This window comes from Mastomys coucha, unplaced genomic scaffold (genome assembly GCF_008632895.1).
Source record: "Mastomys coucha isolate ucsf_1 unplaced genomic scaffold, UCSF_Mcou_1 pScaffold23, whole genome shotgun sequence".
Taxonomy (NCBI): Eukaryota; Metazoa; Chordata; class Mammalia; order Rodentia; family Muridae; genus Mastomys; species Mastomys coucha.
This window is the reverse complement of record NW_022196906.1, coordinates 117124578-117145078: the sequence shown is the minus strand read 5'-3', so window position 1 is coordinate 117145078 and position 20501 is coordinate 117124578. Positions and strand designations below refer to the sequence as shown.

The following is a 20501-nucleotide window of genomic DNA, read 5'->3' as shown; positions in this document are numbered from 1 at the left end:
TATACCACCCCGCCCCACACAAATTCAAACAGCAAAACAAAATGCATATAAATAAAATAAATAAATAAGGGCCTGAGGTGCTGAAAAGACAGCTCAGTCAATAAAATCCTGGCATGTACCCTAGTTATCTTGTTAACTTGATACAACACAGAGTCATCTGAGAGGAAAACCTAGGTTTGATTGGTCTGTGAATAGCAGAATCTCTAGGCAAGGTAGAGTTAATCGTAAGCCTGTGAGTTAACCAGGGGCTGAGCGATTTTGCAGTGCTCCTCTATGGTTTCTGCTTTGTATTCTGCCCTGACTTCCCTCAATAATGGAGTGTGATCTGGAAGTGTAAGACAAACAGAAACTTTCCTCTCTAAGTTGTTTTCAATCAGTGTTTTGTCACAGCAATAGAAAGGAAACTAGTGCAGTCATCATAACACTTACGTAAAGGCTAGGCATAATGGCATGCCTATAAACACAGCACTGCGGAGGCAGAGACAGGAGGATGCCTGGGGTTCACATGCTGAATACTCTAGCCTAATCAGTGAGTTCCAAATTACAGGAAGGAAGGATTTATCTCAAAAAAACAGGATTCTGATGGTGCCTGAAAATTGAAACCTTGACCTCTGGCCTCCACATGTACCTCCCCCCCCCATACAAACACACACACAAACACACACACACACACACACACACACACACACAAACACACAAACACACCTACACATATACAAACACACACACACATACAAACACACACACACACAAAACACACACACATATACAAACACTCATACACATATACAAATACACAAACACACATACACACAAACATACACACATATATACAAACACACATATACAAACACACAAACATACACACATACAAACACACATATATATATACACACATATATACATATACAAACACACACATATAAACACACATACAAATACACAAACATATATACAAACACACACACATACACAAACACACTTATTTGTTTTCCAAAACAGGGTTTCTCTGTATAACAGGGTCCTGGCTGTCCTGGATTGGATGTGTAGGCCAGGCTGGCCTCGAACTCAGAGATCCACTTGTCTCTGCCTCCCAAATGCTGGGATTAAAGGCATGTGCCATCACACCCAGCTGACTTGTAGTTTTTTTGGGGTTTTTTGCTTGTTTGGTGTTTTTATGTATGTACTTTATATTTATATCTGGATTCTCCCTCTTTCTCTTTGTTCCTTCCTTTAAGACAGGTCTCACTGGGTAACTCCAGCTGACATGTAGACTTGCTTTGGCTTCCCAAATAGTGGGATTAAGGGCAAGGGCCTCCATGCCCAGATCTCAACTTTTAAAAATTGGAATTTGGCCGGGCAGTGGTGGTGCACGCCTTTAATCCCAGCACTAGGGAGGCAGAGGCAGGTGGATTTCTGAGTTCGAGGCCAGCCTGGTCTACACAGTGAGTTCCAGGACAGCCGGGCTATACAGAGAAACCCTGTCTTGAAAAACCAAAAAAAAAAAAAAAAAAAAAAAAAAAAAAAAAAAAAAAAAAAAAAAAAAAAAAAAGAAAAAAAAAATTTGGAATTTGAATTACATGAATTTTTGTGTGTACAGTAATTTTGTACTTTCCTTTTCAAGTTTTCCTTTACATTACTTGGAATCTCTCTGACATCCTAATACTTGCTAAATTTTTCCTTAAGATTCTGATACATTTTCTTTTTGTGAATAGGACTTAACAATTTTTACTGTTGATTTTTCAACAATACAACAGTCTTTCCTTCTACTGTGTGGGTTTTGAGGATTAAAATGAGACGGTCAACTTCAGAGGAAGTAACTTTACTCTCTGAGTCATCCTATGAAAAAAAGTCAGAGGCAGAGGAATTCTGTGAGTTCAAGATCAGACTGGTTGATGCAGTGAGATCCTGTCTCAAAGAGAAAAGGGGTAGAGGGTAGAGAGAGTGAGAGAGAAGAAGAGAGAGAGGGAGAGAGAGAATAAAACTAGAAATAAATAAAAAGAAAGTACCATATTAATACCTACCTCGATGTCCTCTGAGAGGATTCTCAGTCTAAGAGTTTCTTTCAGTTCCAGGATATCCACTTCCTGTCTCCTGATCAACTCCTTGCTCTCTTCTTTGTCAGCCACAGCAGCATTGTATTTGCACTGCATAAAATAAAGTCATAGCACAAGAGCTTTCTGCTAGTGTTTTGCCCATCTGTACACCAAAGCAACTTACAAGTATCTTAGTTCCAAGGTGAGCCCCATATTAACAAGCTAGTTCAGTAACACCTTGTGGTGGCAGCTGTTATTTGTTTGTTTCTTGAGTTTTATTATTTGTGTGTGTGTGTGTGTGTGTGCATGTGTACACATGCATACATGCAGCTGGAGTGACACATGGTTATGAGATGTCCAGTGTGGGGGATGCATCGGTTCCTTGGAAGAGTAGCAATTGCTCTAACCACTAAGCCACTGCAGCCCAGCAAACCCTTGCTAGGGAAGAAGAGCTAGTGCACATGGTGAAGAACAACAGGACAATCCCACAGGGTTAGAGAAAGCCATCTAGCTCTGACACCTCATCAGAGTCTGCCTGTGAAGATAAATATGGGTTGAAGCAAGCCCCTTCAGAGCAAAACTAATGCAGATAAAAAACCTTTATCTTGGCCCAAGCAAAGGGCAAAGCATCAATACTCAACAACAGCTACTTCAGAAAATGATACTGAGCCTCAGGTCAGAGACACAAGTCCATGTAATAAATATCTGTAAATTTAACTAAGACATGTATTTTTTTTCTTGAGTCAAATAAGGAGCCCTCTTTAGCTTTAACTGTTTATTTCTAATCAATGGTTGCAGAATGGTGCAGAGAACACTATTCCAGGTGAAAAAAGACCTGGCACATAAATGCTCTTGTCCAGAAATGTGCATGCTGCACATCTTAGGAACCCTCTGGGTGTTAACTTCTACAGTCAAACTTACTGCAACACACAATCTTCTTACCTGTTGGGATGGCTAGCAGATGCCCAAAGAGCCTGTGAATCATGCCCTGCTTTAAGCTCAGCATCCTGTGACAGAACTTACATTTATGTCTTGTAGTTCTTGTTTCAGGGTGTCTATGGTTTCTGATTTTTCACCAGCTGATGTTCTTAACTCCTGGATTTGGTTCATGAGGTTGGTGACAAGTTCCTGACAAGGACAAAAACATTAATCTGCAAAAGCAGTAACATTATGGAGATCATTTTAAAAGGTGAGCTGTTGTGGTTTAAATAAAAAAAAATTTTTTTTTTTTTCCAGACAGGGTTTCTCTGTGTAGCCCTGGCTGTCCTGGAACTCACTCTGTAGACCAGGCTGGCCTCGAACTCAGAAATCCACCTGCCTCTGCCTCCCAAGTGCTGGGATTAAAGGCGTGTGCCACCATTGCCTGGCTCAACTGTTCTTAAAAATTTTCTTATACTCTTACATTTGGACACTGATTCCCAGTAATGGTGGTGTTTGGGGGTTTGTGGACCACTCTTGGGAGGTGAGGCTTAGCTGGAGGAAGTGGGTCGTAGAGTGATAGGCACCTCCAATTCCTACACAAGCTCTCTGTGCTTCCTATTATGTGTTATGCAATAAACAGCTATAGAATTTCTTATCAACAAGGAGCCATGCCTTGCCTCTCATGAGTCAGAATAAATCTTTCCTACTATAATTTTTTTTCAGGGTACTTGGTCACATCAGTAAGAAAAGTAGCTAACACATAAACTACTTCTGTTTCCTAATGGTAATAAACATAGTCAAGTTATTTTAGCAAATATTATGTGACATTTCACCTTTTATATTTTTTCCCCTTAGAGATATGTTTTCACTATGTAGCTCAGGCTAGCTTTTATATCTCTATATAGCCCAGACTGGCCCCTTAACTAATGAGATTCTTGCCTCAGTGAGAGTGCTTGTATGACAAGGTTAGACCATTTTTATATTTGGACAGACAAATCACTTTTATTATTCTGGCAAAGTCAAAAGTAAGGATTTGAGACTGTACATCATGAACTTACAGTCAGTCAGTAAAATAGGATCAGAGTAATAGCAATCTAGTTGAAAAAAAAAACAAGACATGTTATATAAGCTGTGTAAAGGAATAGAATAAAGGTAGATGCAGCAACACACGCCTTTCATCTCAGTGCTAGGGGGCCAAAGACAGGTATTCTAAATTTGAAGCCAGTATGGCCTACATAATAAGTTCCAAGCCATTCAGTACTACATAGTGAGACCACGTCTCAAACAAACAAATAAAAAATAGAGAGACAAGAGTAGGTTTGTGGGACTGGAGAGATGGCTCAGCGGTTAAGAGCATTGACTGCCTCTTCCAGAGGTCCTGAGTTCAATTTCCAGCAACCACATGGTAGCTCACAATCATTTGTAATGGAATTGATGCTCTCTTCTAGTACTCACATACATAAAATAAATCTTAAAAACAATAAAAAAAGAATAGTTTGAGGTTGAGGTTAAGAAACAAATTATCTAATTGAGTTTCCCATTCTCCAGCACCCTTAAATGACCTAAATGTACATGGACCAGGCAGTTTGTAAGTCATCCTGCAGGATGGAGATGGTACAGAAGACAGGAATGACTAAGTGACATTATAAAGAAGATATAAAGCAGTACAGTGACGTATACCTGTGTCTCAGAAGCTTGGATAAAAGGATTGTGATTTCAAAGCCAGCTCAGGCTACATAGAGAAATCATGGATCTAATATTAAATAGGTACCACAACAGAAATAAAGAAACAAAATACAAAAGAATAACACTGAAAACTCTACTTACCTTGTCAGACTCTCTAGACTTTTCCAGAGAGCTGATAACATTTTCAGTAGCAAGCAAGCTTTCTTCTAGTTTCTGTACTTTTGCCATCTATGGTGAAAAGTAAAAAGTCACATTAAAAACAACAAAAACCAAGTTGATAACTGCACTGCACACTAGTCTACACCCACTGAAGGACAGTGGGTTTTGAGGTCTCAATCAACTAAGCACCAGTACATATCATTACAGCCACCTGGGAATTAGAAAATAGTCAAAAATAATAGAATCAGAACACACACACACACACACACACACACACACACACACCCCACACACACACAGAGTGGAGAGCGGGAGTGCAGAGAGAGAGAACAATAAAAAATTCAAGCCAGGGAATGGGAGAGGTGGCACCCAACTTTAACCTCAGCACTTAGGAGGCAGGTGGGTCTTTGAGTTCGAGGCCAGCCTGGCCTACAGAGTAAGTTCCAGGATAGCCACAGCTACATAGAGAAACCCAGTTTTAAAAAAACAAAAACAAAAACAAAATAAACAACAACAACAAAACAAAACCCAAACCAAAATAAAAGAAAACTAAAAAAAACAAAAACAAAACAGAAAAAACAGAACTAGTCAGATGTTATCCTAGCACTTGGAAGGCAGGGTCTGGAGCCTCTTAAGTTCAGGGCAATCTTGGGCTACAGAGTAAATATATATTTATATATATGGTATGACCCTGCTTCAAAAAAATCAAGGGTGGCCAGGTACAGTGGCACATGCCTGTAATCCCAGCACTGAGAGCCCCAGGTCAGCCAGGATTACACAGAGTGATCCTGTCTCAACAATAAACAAATAAACAGGGTCCAGGATGTACCTCAGTAGAAGGAACCAAGTTTGAACCCTAGCAGCAGCAACAAGAACAAGCCTTTTATTAGTGATTTCTAACACTGTAAAGCTGTGTCACTTTATTTTTTGGACTTCAGGAATAAAAGTTACAAATTTCAAATTCTATATTTAGAATAGGAAGCTGACCTGCTTTTCACACTTGGCCATCTCTTTCTGTTTCTCCTGACGTACAGCCTCAAGAACCTTTAAGATTTCTCTGGAAAAAAAGAATTAATGAAATCATGAAATGAACATGCAGACTCAAAGAAATTAAATATTATTTAAGTGAAGTCTATTAGGCAACTCCTGGGTTAGCATGTTCCCATGGAGATCAAAAAGTTGAATGTATTTGTTCACAACTATTTAATGAGGAATTATTTTTGTATCACTACTTTCATTTTCTCCAGGGTTTGGTATTTGATAACCTAGCACACAGCACGCATTATTTATCACATCTGTTGGAGATGGAATGTAAAGTCCATGACTACAGACAGGGATGTCTCATTCATTGCCTCACTCTATATTCCCGTACCCACAGCACAGACCCACAGCACTGGCTCTGGCTCACTGAACATAACTAAATGTTAATTCTCTACATCTCAAGTAGTGGCAGGCTCTCCCTTCAACACAGTGTACCAGAGCCAAAAACAATCACAAAAGAATGCTGTAAACCCAATTATTCTCCCTAGTGTGGCCATGAGACCACTGACAGAGACAGGGATAAGACAATGAGAGTCTGGGGAAAAATGAATAGAAAAAGATTGATAGAAGACAGAAATAAAGTCACCCCCATACTCCAATAATAAAAGGACAGTCAGTAGTCTGGTGTGGTAGTATACATTAATCCTAGCACTCAGGAAGCAGAGGCAGGCAGGTGGATCTCTATTAGTTCTAGGTGAGCCATGATCACATGGTAAGACACTGTCTCTAAACAAAACAAAACAAAACAAAACTATCAGAATCAAACCAACCAGCCAGTCAAACAAACAAACAAACACTTCTCTAAACCAACAAAACCAAAGAATAATTAGTTATATTCTTAACTGAAGTTTCCTTCTTCACAGCTACTTTTACAAAATTTGCTGTTTACTTTGGAATGCTTTTAAGGAAAATAATTCCCTTTTTTAAAAAAAAAAAAGTGTGGTTCTGGGATTTAAGCCAGGGCCGCAAGTCTAATAAGAAAGTGCTATATCACCAAGTTATACCCCTAAATGAAAAGAACTTTCCAAATTGAAAATAACTAGGGTGTTAATAAAAGCACAAGTTAAAAGCAGGGGAAAGACCCTGTTCCCCCCCGAGGGTTGAGGGAGGCCCAGATTGGGAACTCCAGTGGAGCTTCTCGGCACAGTGGAGATGCCTAGATTTCCAGCACATGGGAGACTGAAACAGTGCTGCACTCAGGAGTCTACCCCAGTAGGTCTACAGTATCAGGGTTAAAACCTGATCATGGACAACAGGCATTATGACTCCAAAGGGAGTTTGTCTCCTGGGTATTTCAGTCAGTTGTTGGCATCTCCTCACTTGTTCCAGATTGATCTCTGCTAAGTCTGTGGAGAGATCTGCATGCTTTCTTTACTCAGGCATAAAGGTGCCCTAAGAAATATTTTCTTATAGCTAACACTGAGATTGAACATTATTTCCTGGCCTTCACAGTGCTTCAATAATCCTAATAGATTTCCTAGCTGTAGTTAGCTGGGAATTTTTTACTAAGAAGCTGTCTTACCAGACAGGGTATCTCAAGAGTTAGAGATAGCAGTTAGACACTTATCAGAGAAGTCTCACACAAAGAAAAACTGTTTTACTGCCAGTGAGAAGTTAGAAGTTGTAAGGCTTCCCCCACTAATTATTTATGTTACAGCCAAGGAATGCTAGTATACGACCTTCAGCTATTTGCCTCAGACAGACCCTGAGAGTTTATCTTGGGGCTGCCAGGACAACCTACACCAAGTAGAAAGACACCACTGCTCCTCCGCCTTGCACTTGGCTGCTTGTTTTCACTGACTTTGATGTAACCATCTCCTGCCTACGTGACTTCTGTAGTTTGCCCTGTTCTCTGTATACCATATAAGCCTAATTTCTATTTTGTACAAATTACATTCAGAATCTGCACTCCCTTGTGCTGCATCTGTTTGTCATTTCTTCACCAACGCCTTGTCTACCTGACTAGAACCTTGTTCCCCCCGCGGGTTGAGGGAGGCCCAGACTGGCCAGCCCATGGCAAAACAGGAGGAAGGAGGGGTTAAGGCTAGCCTATGCTAGACAGCAAGACCCTAAAGTTCCCAAAGCAAGATAAAGAATGCAGTACTGAATAATATTCTAATGAATAGGAAGAATTAACAACACTCACTTAGAGCTATTTTCTTTATCCTCTTCAAATTGTAATGATAATTTGTTGTTTCGTTCTTTTTCTGCCTCAAAAAGCTCCACCAAATTCTAAAAGACAAACCATACATTACGTGTGATGTGACAGTTATGAGTATCAGGCAGTTAAAACATACCAAGAACTGTGGTTGTTACAGGAAATCAGAGACCAGAATAGGAAGCACAGATTTAGGATACATTCACCAGCCACAACACTGTTCACTATGATTGGTATAGGAAATCAGAGACCAGGACAGGAAGCAAAGACCAGGATACACTCACCAGCCACAACACTGTTCATCACTTACATGCAGATCAGACTTTAATGTTTCATTTTCTTGTTTGTAGTTTTGGAGGTTTTTTGAAAGTTGGTCAATTTCAAATTTCATTACTTCTTGTAAGTTATCGTAGGAATCCTGTAGACAGGCTTGGCTCTCAAGAAGTTTTTCATTTTCTAATCTTTACCAGGAAGAAATTTTGAAATGAAAAGTATAAACTTTTGTGAGTCAGATTTTCTGAGGTTCAAGTTTTTGTTTTTTGTTTTTGTTTTTAAAAAGATTTATTTATTTAGCTGTACAGATGGTTGTGAGCCTTCATGTGGTTGTTGGAAAGTGAATTTAGGACCTCTGCTTGCTCCAGTCAACCCTGATCGTTATGGCCCAAAGATTTATTTATTACTGTTGATGTCTTCTAACACAACAGAAGAGTGCATCAGATCTCATTACAGGTGGTTGTGAGCCACCATGTGAGAGATTTGAATTCAGGACCTTCGGAGGAGCAGTCAGGGCTCTTACCCGCTGAGCCATCTCGCCAGCCCAAGTTCAAGGTTTTCTATCACAAAGCATTTACATTTTTCAGAGAGCTGTCATGGCATTTTGTACAAAGCCCTTGGCACCCATGTGAGAACCACTAAACGAGAAGAGACAGATGAAAAGGAAGTATTAACCTCAAGTATTTCTTCCATATCTTTGCTCATCATTTAACAGCTAACTGACAATGGTGATGAAGCTCATTTGAGTGTTTCTAGATAGGCACTAGAAACTTAATTTCCAAGTATTGTTAAAGGTTCAAACCCAGCTATTAAGAGCTTTGTTAACATCAAAGTCTAGCTCTAGAAGATATTTTTAGGACAGAAAACATGGCTTTTTTTCTAACCAAGAGATAATTTAATCTCAGCAAGAACTACTAGTTGCCTGTTCAGTTACACTTTCTTGCTCCTTTCCCCAGCACACTGCATCATGTGTAGTAAGTACCCAGAGGTCATCCAAAGAATCAGCCAACAACCTCATCTCTGAACTGTAGCTTATATACAGCTAACTGGTGCACATAGATCCATATGTATATACAGCTAACTGGTGCACATAGATCCATATGTATATACAGCTAACTGGTGCAGCTAGATCCATATGTATATATAACTAACTGGTGCAGATAGATCCATATGTATGTACAACTAACTAGTGCCGATAGATCCATACGTATATATAACTAACTAGTGCAGATAAATCCACATGTATATACAGCTAACTGGTGCAGATCCATATGCTATGCAAACTGAAGGAAGCAGAAGCAGCAAGTCACAAAGGGCAGGGAACTAGCTGCTAAGAGGTAAGATGGGGACATGTGTACATCTTCAAGGTGTAGAGTATAGACAAGTTGGCAAAAGTCAATAAAAAACAAATGGCAGTGTGAGCTCTACCATTCAGAAGCATCAACAACCAGAGGGTCTGAGAATAAGCAGCCCAGTAAGTAGCTTACGTAAAACTAAAGACACTAAGATTTTGTTAACAAAAATTGATAATTATATTTTGACCAATATATTTTAAAGGCTAGGATAATCATTGCTTTTACGATAACATTTAAACACATAGCTCAGTAGATAATACAATGCGATTTGATCAGGTGTGGTGGCACATGTCTTAGATAACACTCAGGAAGCAGAATAGGTTCCAGGCCAGCCAAAGCTACAGGGGGACTGTGTCTCAAAAAACAATGAAGCAAGCACCTTGAACCATCAGAGCTCTACCTGGCACTGTCCAGCTGAAGCTGAACCTGCACATGTCTTTCAGAAAGCTGGCTTAGTTCTTTCTCGTGACTCTCTTTGAATGTGCTATACTCCAGTTTCACCAACGAAAGTTCTTTGTCAGCAGAATTAAGAACAATTCGCAGGTCATGAACCTCACATTTCAAAACTGGAAAATAAAAGAAATCAAGGTTTCAGCAGGTCCCTTTACAGGTTCTTTGTATAAAGGAAGCAAATACATGAGACTGTATCATTTATAAAGCAGGCAAATAAATAACATTACCATTGTAAAGACAAACATCAACAACTAAGTACTAAAACTAAACTTTCTATTTCTTGCCTCTCCTTAGGTCATGGCTGCACCTACATTTCATTTGCCCCTGCCTGCCTTTTTCTTACCATGTAGTAAGGATAACCCTGACCTCCTCATCTTCCTGCTTTTTCTTCCTGAGTTCTGGGATCATAGGCACATGCTACCATACCTAGCTGTTCTAACATTTCTGCAGAAACAGCAAGAGTTAACATCTATCTGTTCCTAGTTTTTAGGTCACCTGATGTTTTAAGATATTCTTTCCTGTGGAATATGCAAGAAAACTATTAGTTTAAGAAAAACTTGAGAGATTAACGTATTTGAAGGGGTGTGCTCTTAGCTGTTGAAATGCTTTAGTAATATACCAGAACTTTTCAACAATGGGTTAAACACTTGCAGCCTCAAAAGAAAACTCCAACTAAAGAGTAGATTAAGTGACTTATAGTTTTACTACAAACTACTGAAAATATTTTGGAGATAGAATCTCATGCATCCCAGGCAGACCTCCAAGTTGATGTGTAGCCAAGGAGACCTTGAATTGCAGAACCTCCTGACTTTACCTACCAACTGCTGGATTACCTGGATTTCTAAGAATGCTTTGATGAAGACAAGAATATACTAAATAAAAGTAGGAAAGATACTCCATACCTAGAAGTGTATATAAATAACTTATGCTTTACTTTGTCACTATTAATGCAACTCAGCTTTTAAATTAAAGACACTCCATTTTTAAAGGACTTTATAAACTTTGTGTGTGTGTTTGTATGTATTTAGGTATGCTTATTCATGTATGTATGTGTGCAGGTCAGAGCAAAAACTTGGATATAACTAATTGCTCAGGTGCATTCCACTTTTGTTTGAGACAAGGTCTTTCACTGGCCGAGTGTTTTACTGAGTAGGCTAGATTAGCCTAGGGAACGGGGATCGTTTCTTGTTTCCCTCTTGAAAGCACTGGGATGACAGATGTGTGTCACACCATACCTAGCTTTTTATGTGGGCTCTAGGTTCTGAATTCAGGTCCTCAAACTTGTAAGGCAATAGAACCATCTTCCCAGCTTTTAAATAAACTTTAAGTAAACACTGTAACATTTATTTGTGACCAATCTTGAAGAAAACTATTTCTTCAAGAATTAATTTATTTATACATTTACCATGAACATTTAAAATTTAAGACCAACTATCTAACAACAAACAAAACAAGCAAGCCCTTAAAATAAAACAAACAAACAACAAAACTCAATAATTTAAATGTTCAAAACAATACTGAGTGTCCCCAATTGTCCAAACTTACAATCATTCTTAGTCTGAGCATCCTGGAGCTGCTTTTCAAGGTCACTCAGCTGTGTGAGATAGCCTTGCTGTTGTTTGGTCCAATTACTTCTTTCTGATGAGAAAAGCTTTGGGAAAAGTAAATACACTGGAAAAGTATGCTAAGACACAATGAAGACCATTAATTTGTTTTTGTATTTAATGTCTAGTTTTAAGGTAAACGACAAGACAAAACTTGGTTGTTTATGAACTATAATGAAGATGACAATCCAAGATCAGTCTGAGAGTGTGGAAAGACCATTCTAAACAGTCCACTTGCACACTTTACTAAGTGGTCTAGAACTCAGACAATGAATGTCTATGTCACTATCAGAGAAGTACAAAAAGTTGACTAAGGCTTAGTAAGGGAATTTTCATCTGGCAATGTTTGTGGGGGTGCTCAAAAGGGGTCAGAGTGCACATAGACTTATTAAGGAAAAATAAAAAGAACTTCAAGAGTGGGAGGGCTTCTAAGAAAGAGATATCCTCGTCTCATCATATCATGGCCTTTACGTTGAGGGTTTAAACACCTTCTGAGGCTCTGCTCTGCCCCTCACCTCCTGCATTTGTGTAGAATGGTGTTCGAGTTTGTCAACATTCTGTTGAAGTTTCAGGTTTTTACTTTCTTCTTCATCCAGCTTCACTTGAAGAACACTCAGTTGTTCCTGCATTAAATACACTGCAGTCATCAAAAAGGCCTTTACATTTAAAAAAGTTTAGTTTTATTTTATGTATGGTTATTTGCTTGAATATATGTCTATGTACCAACTGCATGCCTGATGCCCACAGCAGCACCAGAAGAGGGTGTCAGATCACCTGCAACTGGAATTATAGAAGCTGTAAGCCACCAGGTGAGTTCTGGAAGCTGAACCTAGGTCCCCTAGAAAGGCAGCTGAACTGCCGCTGAGCGAACTCTCTTGCCCTCTTCCTTTTTGGTTAAAGAGACAAGAAACTAAAACAAATAAACTCAAACCCTTATAGAAATAAACATAGCAAAGGACTCCTGGGCCAGAGATCTTCAGAAGGTTATACTGACCATTCCTACATTTCAAAATTACACTGTCTGATCAAAATGGATACATTTAAACACAAAGCAAGAAGTGGTTAAAATTCAACCTTGAGGGGCTGGTGAGATGACTCAGCAGGTAAGAACACCGAATGCTCTTCCTAAGGTCCTGAGTTCAAATCCCAGCAGCCATATGGTGGCTCACAACCACCCATAATGAGATCTGATGCCCTCTTCTGGTGTGTCTGAGGACAGCAACAGTGTGCTTACAAATGATAATAAATAAATCTTTAAAAAAAAAAAATTCAACCTTGAATTAAATCAGAGTCTGAGCCGCTCATGTGGTACATACATTTAATAATAGCACTAGGGAGGCAGAGGGAGGCAGATCTCTGAGTTCTAACCCAGCTTGGTCTATGAAGGGAAGCCCTGTCTTGAAAAAAAAAACAAAACCAAAAATATAAAAAATAAATTAAAATAAAAATAAAAGAGATGGACATAAGAGCTGGAAAGATGGCTTAGTGGGTAAGAATATACATTATATGTATGTGTGTGAATTTTTATTTTACATATAATATGAAATTATAGAGCCCTGTAGAAACTTATTTTTTAATGTTAGATTTAAACATTGAGCCCTCTAGAGACCTTTAAAAAACTTCCTTAGCGCTGCCTGGGGTTATTTTATTACAACAGTCTCTCTGGCCTGGAGTAAGAACATAATTGAGATTTGGAATATCTATTCCAAGTTTTACTGGACAAAGTGGTAAAATTTAATTAACAAACTAGTAGGATCCTAATATAATCAAATCACAAATTACTTCAAATTCATTAAAACCTCCCTGAAAATTGATCTATTTAACAAAATCCTATTGGTGCTATCACTTTCATTAGCCAGTACAATGCTATGCCATTTACACCAGTTCGAAAAGGTGAAAGTAGTAGAAAACTGGTCAGTTCACACACAGAGGGAAACGACACAGAAAATAGAGTGATTTGCTCAAGAATAAAAACTCAACTAAAAATATATACAGACAAATCAGAAACCTGTGTATACACAAACTTAAACTAGTACACAAATTTTATTCAAATGAATGTTAAATTACTTCTTTTCCTAAAATTTAAGCATTACCTGCACAGTGCGAAGCTCCTCAGAAATGGCCTCCAAAGCTTGTTCAGTCATCTCAGGTGGCACTGGCTCATTTAATATATCATTATCTAACCTGCTGGAGCTCTGTGTGTGCAGGAAGCCAAGGCTCTCCATCTCAGGGCTCGACTTTGGTACTAGTCTGGAACAAAGCTGATGAGCCTTGGTTGGAGTGGTAATTATCTGCAGAGCAATCATTGTAGAAAGAAACATTAGTACAAAGGGGAAATAACTAGATTTACAACAGGAAAAAAAATAAAATTTTACTCATCAACTTATCAAGAGGATGTATTCTTCAAGCGTAAGACCAAATAAACCTATCAGTTCAATATAGTTGCATGCTAAGTTGTAATATGGTTTAAAAAATGGAACTTGAAGCTGGGTGGATGGTGGGGCCTTAACAAAATCCCATTCTTCACTCATCACACTGGTAAACATTCAAGGGTCCAGGGTCGGGGCTGGAGAGGTAGCTCAGCAGTTATAATACATGTTCTTCCAGGGGACAGAGTTTGACTCCAGCTCCCACATGGTGACTCACAACCATCTACAGCTCCATTCCCAGGGAATACAAGACACTCCTTTGTACTCCATGGGCACTGCATGCATATGGGGCAAACATGCACACAAAATACTTACACATACATAAAATGAATAAATTAAATTTAAACAAACAAAAAGAAACCTGTAAGGAACGCAGGGTGCTAGAAGATTGTTCCCTAACTTGCTCAATGGCTAACACTCTAACATGAGCACCTGGGCAGTATGTCTCCAACAGAATCACTCAAAGGCAGTGAGAACCTGGAAACCGTTAAAGGCCAGGTTGAGGATGTAGCTCAGTGCATTCTAAGCAGGATTGAGGCCCTGGGCACAATCACAGCATTGCCCAAAAAATGAACGGTGACAAGGTTTACAGTACGAAACACTTCAGATGCCAGTTAATATACAAAGACCTAGGAGCAACCTTTGGCTTTGTTTGTGTGTGTGTGGTGTTTTTGTTTTTGTCTTGTGACAGGGTTTCTCTGTGTAGCCCTGGCTGTCCTTGAACTCAAATATATCTGACTAAAGGACTGTACCACCATCCTTGGCTTAAGACCGATCTTTGAATGTTAAAAAAAAGCATACTGCAAAGCTAGACATAGTGCACACACCTTGTACTCATAGGGGTGGAAACAAGAGAATCAAGAATTCAAGGCCAGCCTAGGCTACAGAGTGAATTTAGGACAGCTTTGGCTATCATGAGACCCTGTCTCAAAGAAAAGAAGGAAAAAGAAAAAAAAAGAGAGAGAAGAAAAAGAAAAAAGTTCAGATGTTAGGAAGCACTGTATAAAGTTAATGACAAAACAGAATTTGATCCCAAATGCTTTATTACTCCTCCTTGACTTTGCCACTGGAGTATTTCAGAATACTAAGGTGTTCTGCCATCTGTTTGGAAATAACTTTTATTAATAAAAGAGTGCTCCAATTTAAACAGAAGCTCCAGATACCTACCTTGAGTGTTTCAGCATGTATTTTGCTCAGCTGAGAGACTTCCTGGCGACTGCAGACTCTTGTTGCCTCCAAAAGGCTCTCGAGATTGAGGTTTGCTTTCTGCAAAGACTGAAGTTCGGATTCTAATTCCAGCTGCTTTTTCCTGATAGACAGTGTTAAAACTTAGTAGCTTCATGTAGTAAGAAATGGTAAATATTTGTAAGGACATTACAGTTTATACTCTCATGTGATTTGGCTTTTGAGTCAGAAATACTTCCCAAATCATTACCTGCATTTTCCAGGCATGTAAATCAGGGCTCACAGATTGATGATTATTAAAGGTATTCAATTAGTAAACTGTAGAGCTCAAATTCAAGTCAATATGCTGTCAGGTTAGGATTAATCTTTATTATACTATCAATATAGTTTATCATTTTATACAAGGAGCATCAAATAAGAGTATTAAAAAGTCTTAAATTTCTAAAAAGAAAATTCTTGATTTAGTCTGTAACTGATTTAAATTGGTAATGAGATGAACTTACTCAGCAAATTCAATTGACACTCAACAAATGAGCACTGGATAAAACATCTGCATGATCTATTGTCAGACATAGAAACATCTGCATGATTTACTGTCAGATATATATAGTGAAGAGATACATGAAAAAAAGTGTTTCCATAGAACAAAACAAATTAGTTGCTAGGAAGGTTCATATTTAAAGTAACATGACAAATTATCTATCATTAACATTACAATATTAGGAAAACAGGTGAGCATATGTATTTGCACTTTACCGAGTTAATTCTTTGAATTCCTCATATTCTTGCTTTGAATTATTCAGCTCTGTCTGAATTTGCAGGAGTTGTGCTTTTAACTTCTCCGTGTTCATGAAGAAACTTGATTCTTTTAGTGCTCTGGGAGAAAATCCTTGCAGACCTGATAAGAAGGAAACCACTCCAGTCTTTGAAAGACAGAAATGGCAAGACTCTTTTCCAAGCTCTCCTCCAGGTACAATCTGAGACACGAGGATAAGAAAGAAATGGATGGGAAGGCTAGTGCGAGAAATGTGGACACAAATTCACAGGAAACTCAGGGTGACAGTGTACACAGAGGGTAGTGAGAGTTGTGTTCAAGGAGCAAAGACCACAGGATAGAGAAGTGAAGTTAAGGAATTACACTGTTCCCTAGGATGAAGAGCTAACAGAGAGCATTGAGCACCATGCTTGGTGCTAATTGGAGAACACTAGCACATCAAACTTGTGAAAATTGGTGCTAGTAGCCATGTGAACAACAATTTTGAAGAAAAAACTGATTAACAAGGGTAATTCTAACTTTGCATATAAAATCTTGGGTTTCTCCACACCCAAATATTGTGAATATTTTTTTTCACTAATTCATAACTGAAGGCTTAGAAAATGTAAAAGGCAAAACAAAAAACAAACAAGTAACATCAAACCAAAGCAGCACTCACTCAGAGGCAGAGGCAGGTAGATCTCTGAGTTCAGAGATAGCCTGATCTACAGAGTGACTTCCAGGACAGCCCGGGCTACACAAAGAAACCCTGACTTGAAAAAAAATCAAAAACCAAATGGAAGAACGGATAGATGGGACAGACAGACAGACAGACAGACAGAATAAAAGGCAAGAGAAGGGATTGGGGGGAGAGCTCAGTGTCAGAGTGGATGCTTAGCATCTAAAACCCAACCTTGAGTTTGATCCCCAGTACCACAAAAAGAAAGAAAAAATAAAAAGCAAAGAGGCAAACAATTCAGAATAAACATTATAATTTTCTTAACTTAAAAAGAAACAAAGAGCCAGGCGGTGGTAGCGCATGCTTTGAGGCAGGAAGATCTCTGTGAGTTCCAGAACAGTCAAAGCTACAGAGAACCTGTCTTGTATAACTTCAGAACAAAAGAAAAAAAGAAATGAAAAGAAACAAAGGTGGAGGTTGAGTGTGATAAAGTAGTATTAAATACTGCCTTTAGAATAGAGCATCAGATTATGTTACCAAATCTCAGTGAGTTCACAGCAGTAAGTGCTACACTGCCCCCCAAAGTTAGACTCAGTACCAACTAAGACTTTTTTCATTTAATAATTATGGAAAATAATATATCACTACAGAGTATGTACAGTATAACCACAATACCAGAAGCAAACACTAGTGAAATCTGAATTTGACCCATGGACATCTCTCACATTGTACAGACATTAGCTAAACGAACAAATACTTCAACTACTTATGTTTGAATAGTAAAAAACTTGAAATGTCCTAAACTTTAAACATGAAAACTCCCATTATGATTTGGATTTAAAATGTCCCTACAGGCTTATGGGCAGTGGAACTATTCTCATGGGTGATTCTGACCTGTGCTTAACCTTGATGAATTTATAGGCTCATGGTCTGTTGGGAAGTAGAAGAAGCAAGTCATAGGAGTGTGCTCTAAAGGTGTGTCCTACCCCACTGTTCTCCCTACTTTTCTCATACAGAGAAAGTGAGCTGAGCAGCTCTGGTGTTCCCTGACATACATTTCTGCTGGCATAAGGTTCTAACCACAGACATGAATGTACTGGAGCTGGTCAAGTATGGACCAAGTCCTCTGAAACCTTAAACCAAACAAATCACTCTGCTAGTTGATTTCTTTTTTCAGATATTCTGTCACAGCAATGGAAAGCTAACACGTGGGATAAAAATTGGTATCTGTCACTTTCAACTTTTTGACTAAGATCATGTATAAAAGTATCTGAGTAAATCTTTTATCAAAAAAAGCTATCACTAAAACGAAAAAATATATATTAATAACAGGCCTTTCCTTGGTATAGCAATTAGTTGAACAGTTTATTATCTTGTGATGTGGGGAAAAAAACCTTTGAAAATTCTTTTTAAAATATAAAGAAATACATAAAAGGCTGGAGAAGTGGCTCAAAGGTTAAGAGCACTGATTGATCTTCCAGAGGCCCTAAGTTCAATTCCCAGCAATCACGATGGCTCACACTATCTGTAACTGGATCCGATGCCTTCTTTTGGTGTGTCTAAAGGCAACTACAGTGTACTCATATTAATAAAATACAATAAATAAAAATAACCTATTTCATAAAAAAATACATACAATTGCAATAAATTAGCCCACCAGGTTAAAAAGCCTAACCATAAGATACTGCAAATGTTTCTTTTTCCTCTTTGAGATAGTTTTTTTGTTTTGGTGGCCCTGAATTTTAAAAAAATTAATTTTTAAAAATTATGTATATGTGTGTATGCCTGTGTGCATGTGAGAGCAGGTGCCCCAAAAGGCCAGCAGTGTTTGATCCCCTGAAGCTGGAGTTACAAGAGATGTAAGCTGCCTACCTAACACATGTGGAGAACCAGACTCAAGTCCTCTGAAAGAACAGTATACTACACTAAACCACCTAGCTAGCTCTGCTTTGAATTCTCTTTTTCTTTTTGATTTGTTTTTTGAGGTGGGAATGGGTCTCATTTCATAGCTCAGGTTAGCCCAATAATGACTACCCCTCAGTCTACTAAGTGCTTGGATTTCAGATGTGCGGCACATATATACCCTGATATACATGCTCTTTCTTGTTTCTCTATGTGTGTACATGAGTTATGGGCAGGCCAGAAACCAGCCTTAGGGGTTTTCCCTTAGGAGCCACCTGATTGGCTTAAGAGTTTTCCTAATAGACTAGGTTGCTCAGCTAGAGAATCCCAGGATCAAAGCCTCCCCAGTTCCCCAGTGCTAGGTTTACAAGGACAAGTCTACCTTTTTAAGTAGAGTTCTAGAAACTCAGGGCCTCATGTTATATAAGTAAGCACCTTACTGACACTACCTTTCCTGTCCTATAGATTAATTCTTTCTTTAGACTTATTTTTGTTCTATGTTCAAGGGTATTTTTTTCTGCATGTATGTCTGTGCACCACATGGTATCCATGGAAACCAGAGCATCAGATCCCTCATCAAAATGGAACTCTGACATTGGTGCTGGGAATTGAACTTGGGTCCTCTGGAAGAGCAGCCAGGCTTTTGGGTATTGAAGTCATTGCTCCAGGCCATTCTCACAACAATCATTTCTTACCTTTGTCATTTGTCTCTGTGCTAGACACTTCAGAGAAAGCCTTTTCTAGTCTTGCAATAGACTGGGCATCGATTTCATGGGCTCTTTTCACAGGTGCTAATAACTTCAGTCTTCTATTCTCTTCCCTGAGGGAATGATTTTCCATAGCATACTTTGCAAGTCTGGGATGGTGCTCCACCTGTGACATTGAGAAATTGTATACTTCATATATTTATAAATTTTCCTAAGTGAATTGGTCTCTCAAAAAGCCATTCAGAAATTCTAGAACACAGCAATTCTGGTTGTACTCTACTACAGTCTCCACAGAAAGGGACTAGGTAGTAGTGGGTATATCAAAATATGTTTATGATACCTTGCTTGCAACTTCCACCCAAGCCACATAGGATACCCAGCCAGAAGTGTGTAACTCTTCACACAAGGAAATGGCTAAATTAACATACTTGAGGATGTAACTCAGAAACACAGCGAAAACCTAGCATGAAAAACACTCTGGGTTTGATCCTCAGCACAGAAAGAAAGAAAGGAAGGAAGGAAGGAAGGAAGGAAGGAAGGAAGGAAGGAAGGCAGAGAGAAAGAGAGAGAGAAATAAAGAGAGAGAGAGAGAGAGAGAGAGAGAGAGAAGAGGGAAGGAGGGAGGGAGGGAGGATAAAGTGGATGAAGAGATGGCTCAGCAGTTAAGAACACTGACTGCTTTTTCAGAAAACTTGTGTTTAACTCCCAGCACCCACAAAGCTGTAACTCCAGTTCCAGAAGATAAAACACTCTCTACTGGCTTCCTTGGGCACCAGGCATGCCCAGACATACAAAACACCCATATACATTAATTACAAATAAATAAATCTTTAAAAGAAGAGGGAGAGTAGAAAAATTTCTGACTACTAAGACTGAATTGCCCTCTAAAACAAATTAATTAGGTAAATACAGAAAAGTATATAAAATAAACGGAAGTAAAAATATCCTACTAACTGGACATGTATTAAACATACTAGACACAAAACAAGATTATTTCAGTTTTCAAATTAGGTGTCTGTTACCTATTCACTCTCTCTCTAGGAAAAAGAAAAAAATCAAGAACTTCAAATACTCCACTGCTCTGAGACTGGTAGAACCACAACTGCTGCAGAGCACAGGTCCATGGGTAGAGTAGGAATTGCTGGTCTATTTTTTTTTT

At 38.7% G+C, this 20501-nt stretch overlaps 1 protein-coding gene across 3 annotated transcripts in view; it reads right to left on the bottom strand.

Moving 5' to 3' along the window:
- Positions 1-20501, bottom strand: part of Kif15 (kinesin family member 15) — a 74393-nt gene that overhangs the window by 13879 nt on the left and 40013 nt on the right. For all 3 annotated transcript variants that reach the window (XM_031345027.1, XM_031345028.1, XM_031345029.1), the window contains exons 14-26: positions 19331-19508; positions 16057-16198; positions 15283-15424; positions 13780-13977; positions 12202-12309; positions 11628-11733; positions 10030-10195; positions 8312-8462; positions 7990-8075; positions 5790-5859; positions 4785-4871; positions 3060-3164; positions 2025-2147 (exon numbers count right to left, since the gene is read on the bottom strand). In XM_031345027.1, coding sequence (XP_031200887.1) covers positions 2025-2147; positions 3060-3164; positions 4785-4871; positions 5790-5859; positions 7990-8075; positions 8312-8462; positions 10030-10195; positions 11628-11733; positions 12202-12309; positions 13780-13977; positions 15283-15424; positions 16057-16198; positions 19331-19508 — 1662 coding nt within the window. The remainder of the gene's footprint in view (positions 1-2024; positions 2148-3059; positions 3165-4784; positions 4872-5789; positions 5860-7989; positions 8076-8311; positions 8463-10029; positions 10196-11627; positions 11734-12201; positions 12310-13779; positions 13978-15282; positions 15425-16056; positions 16199-19330; positions 19509-20501) is intronic.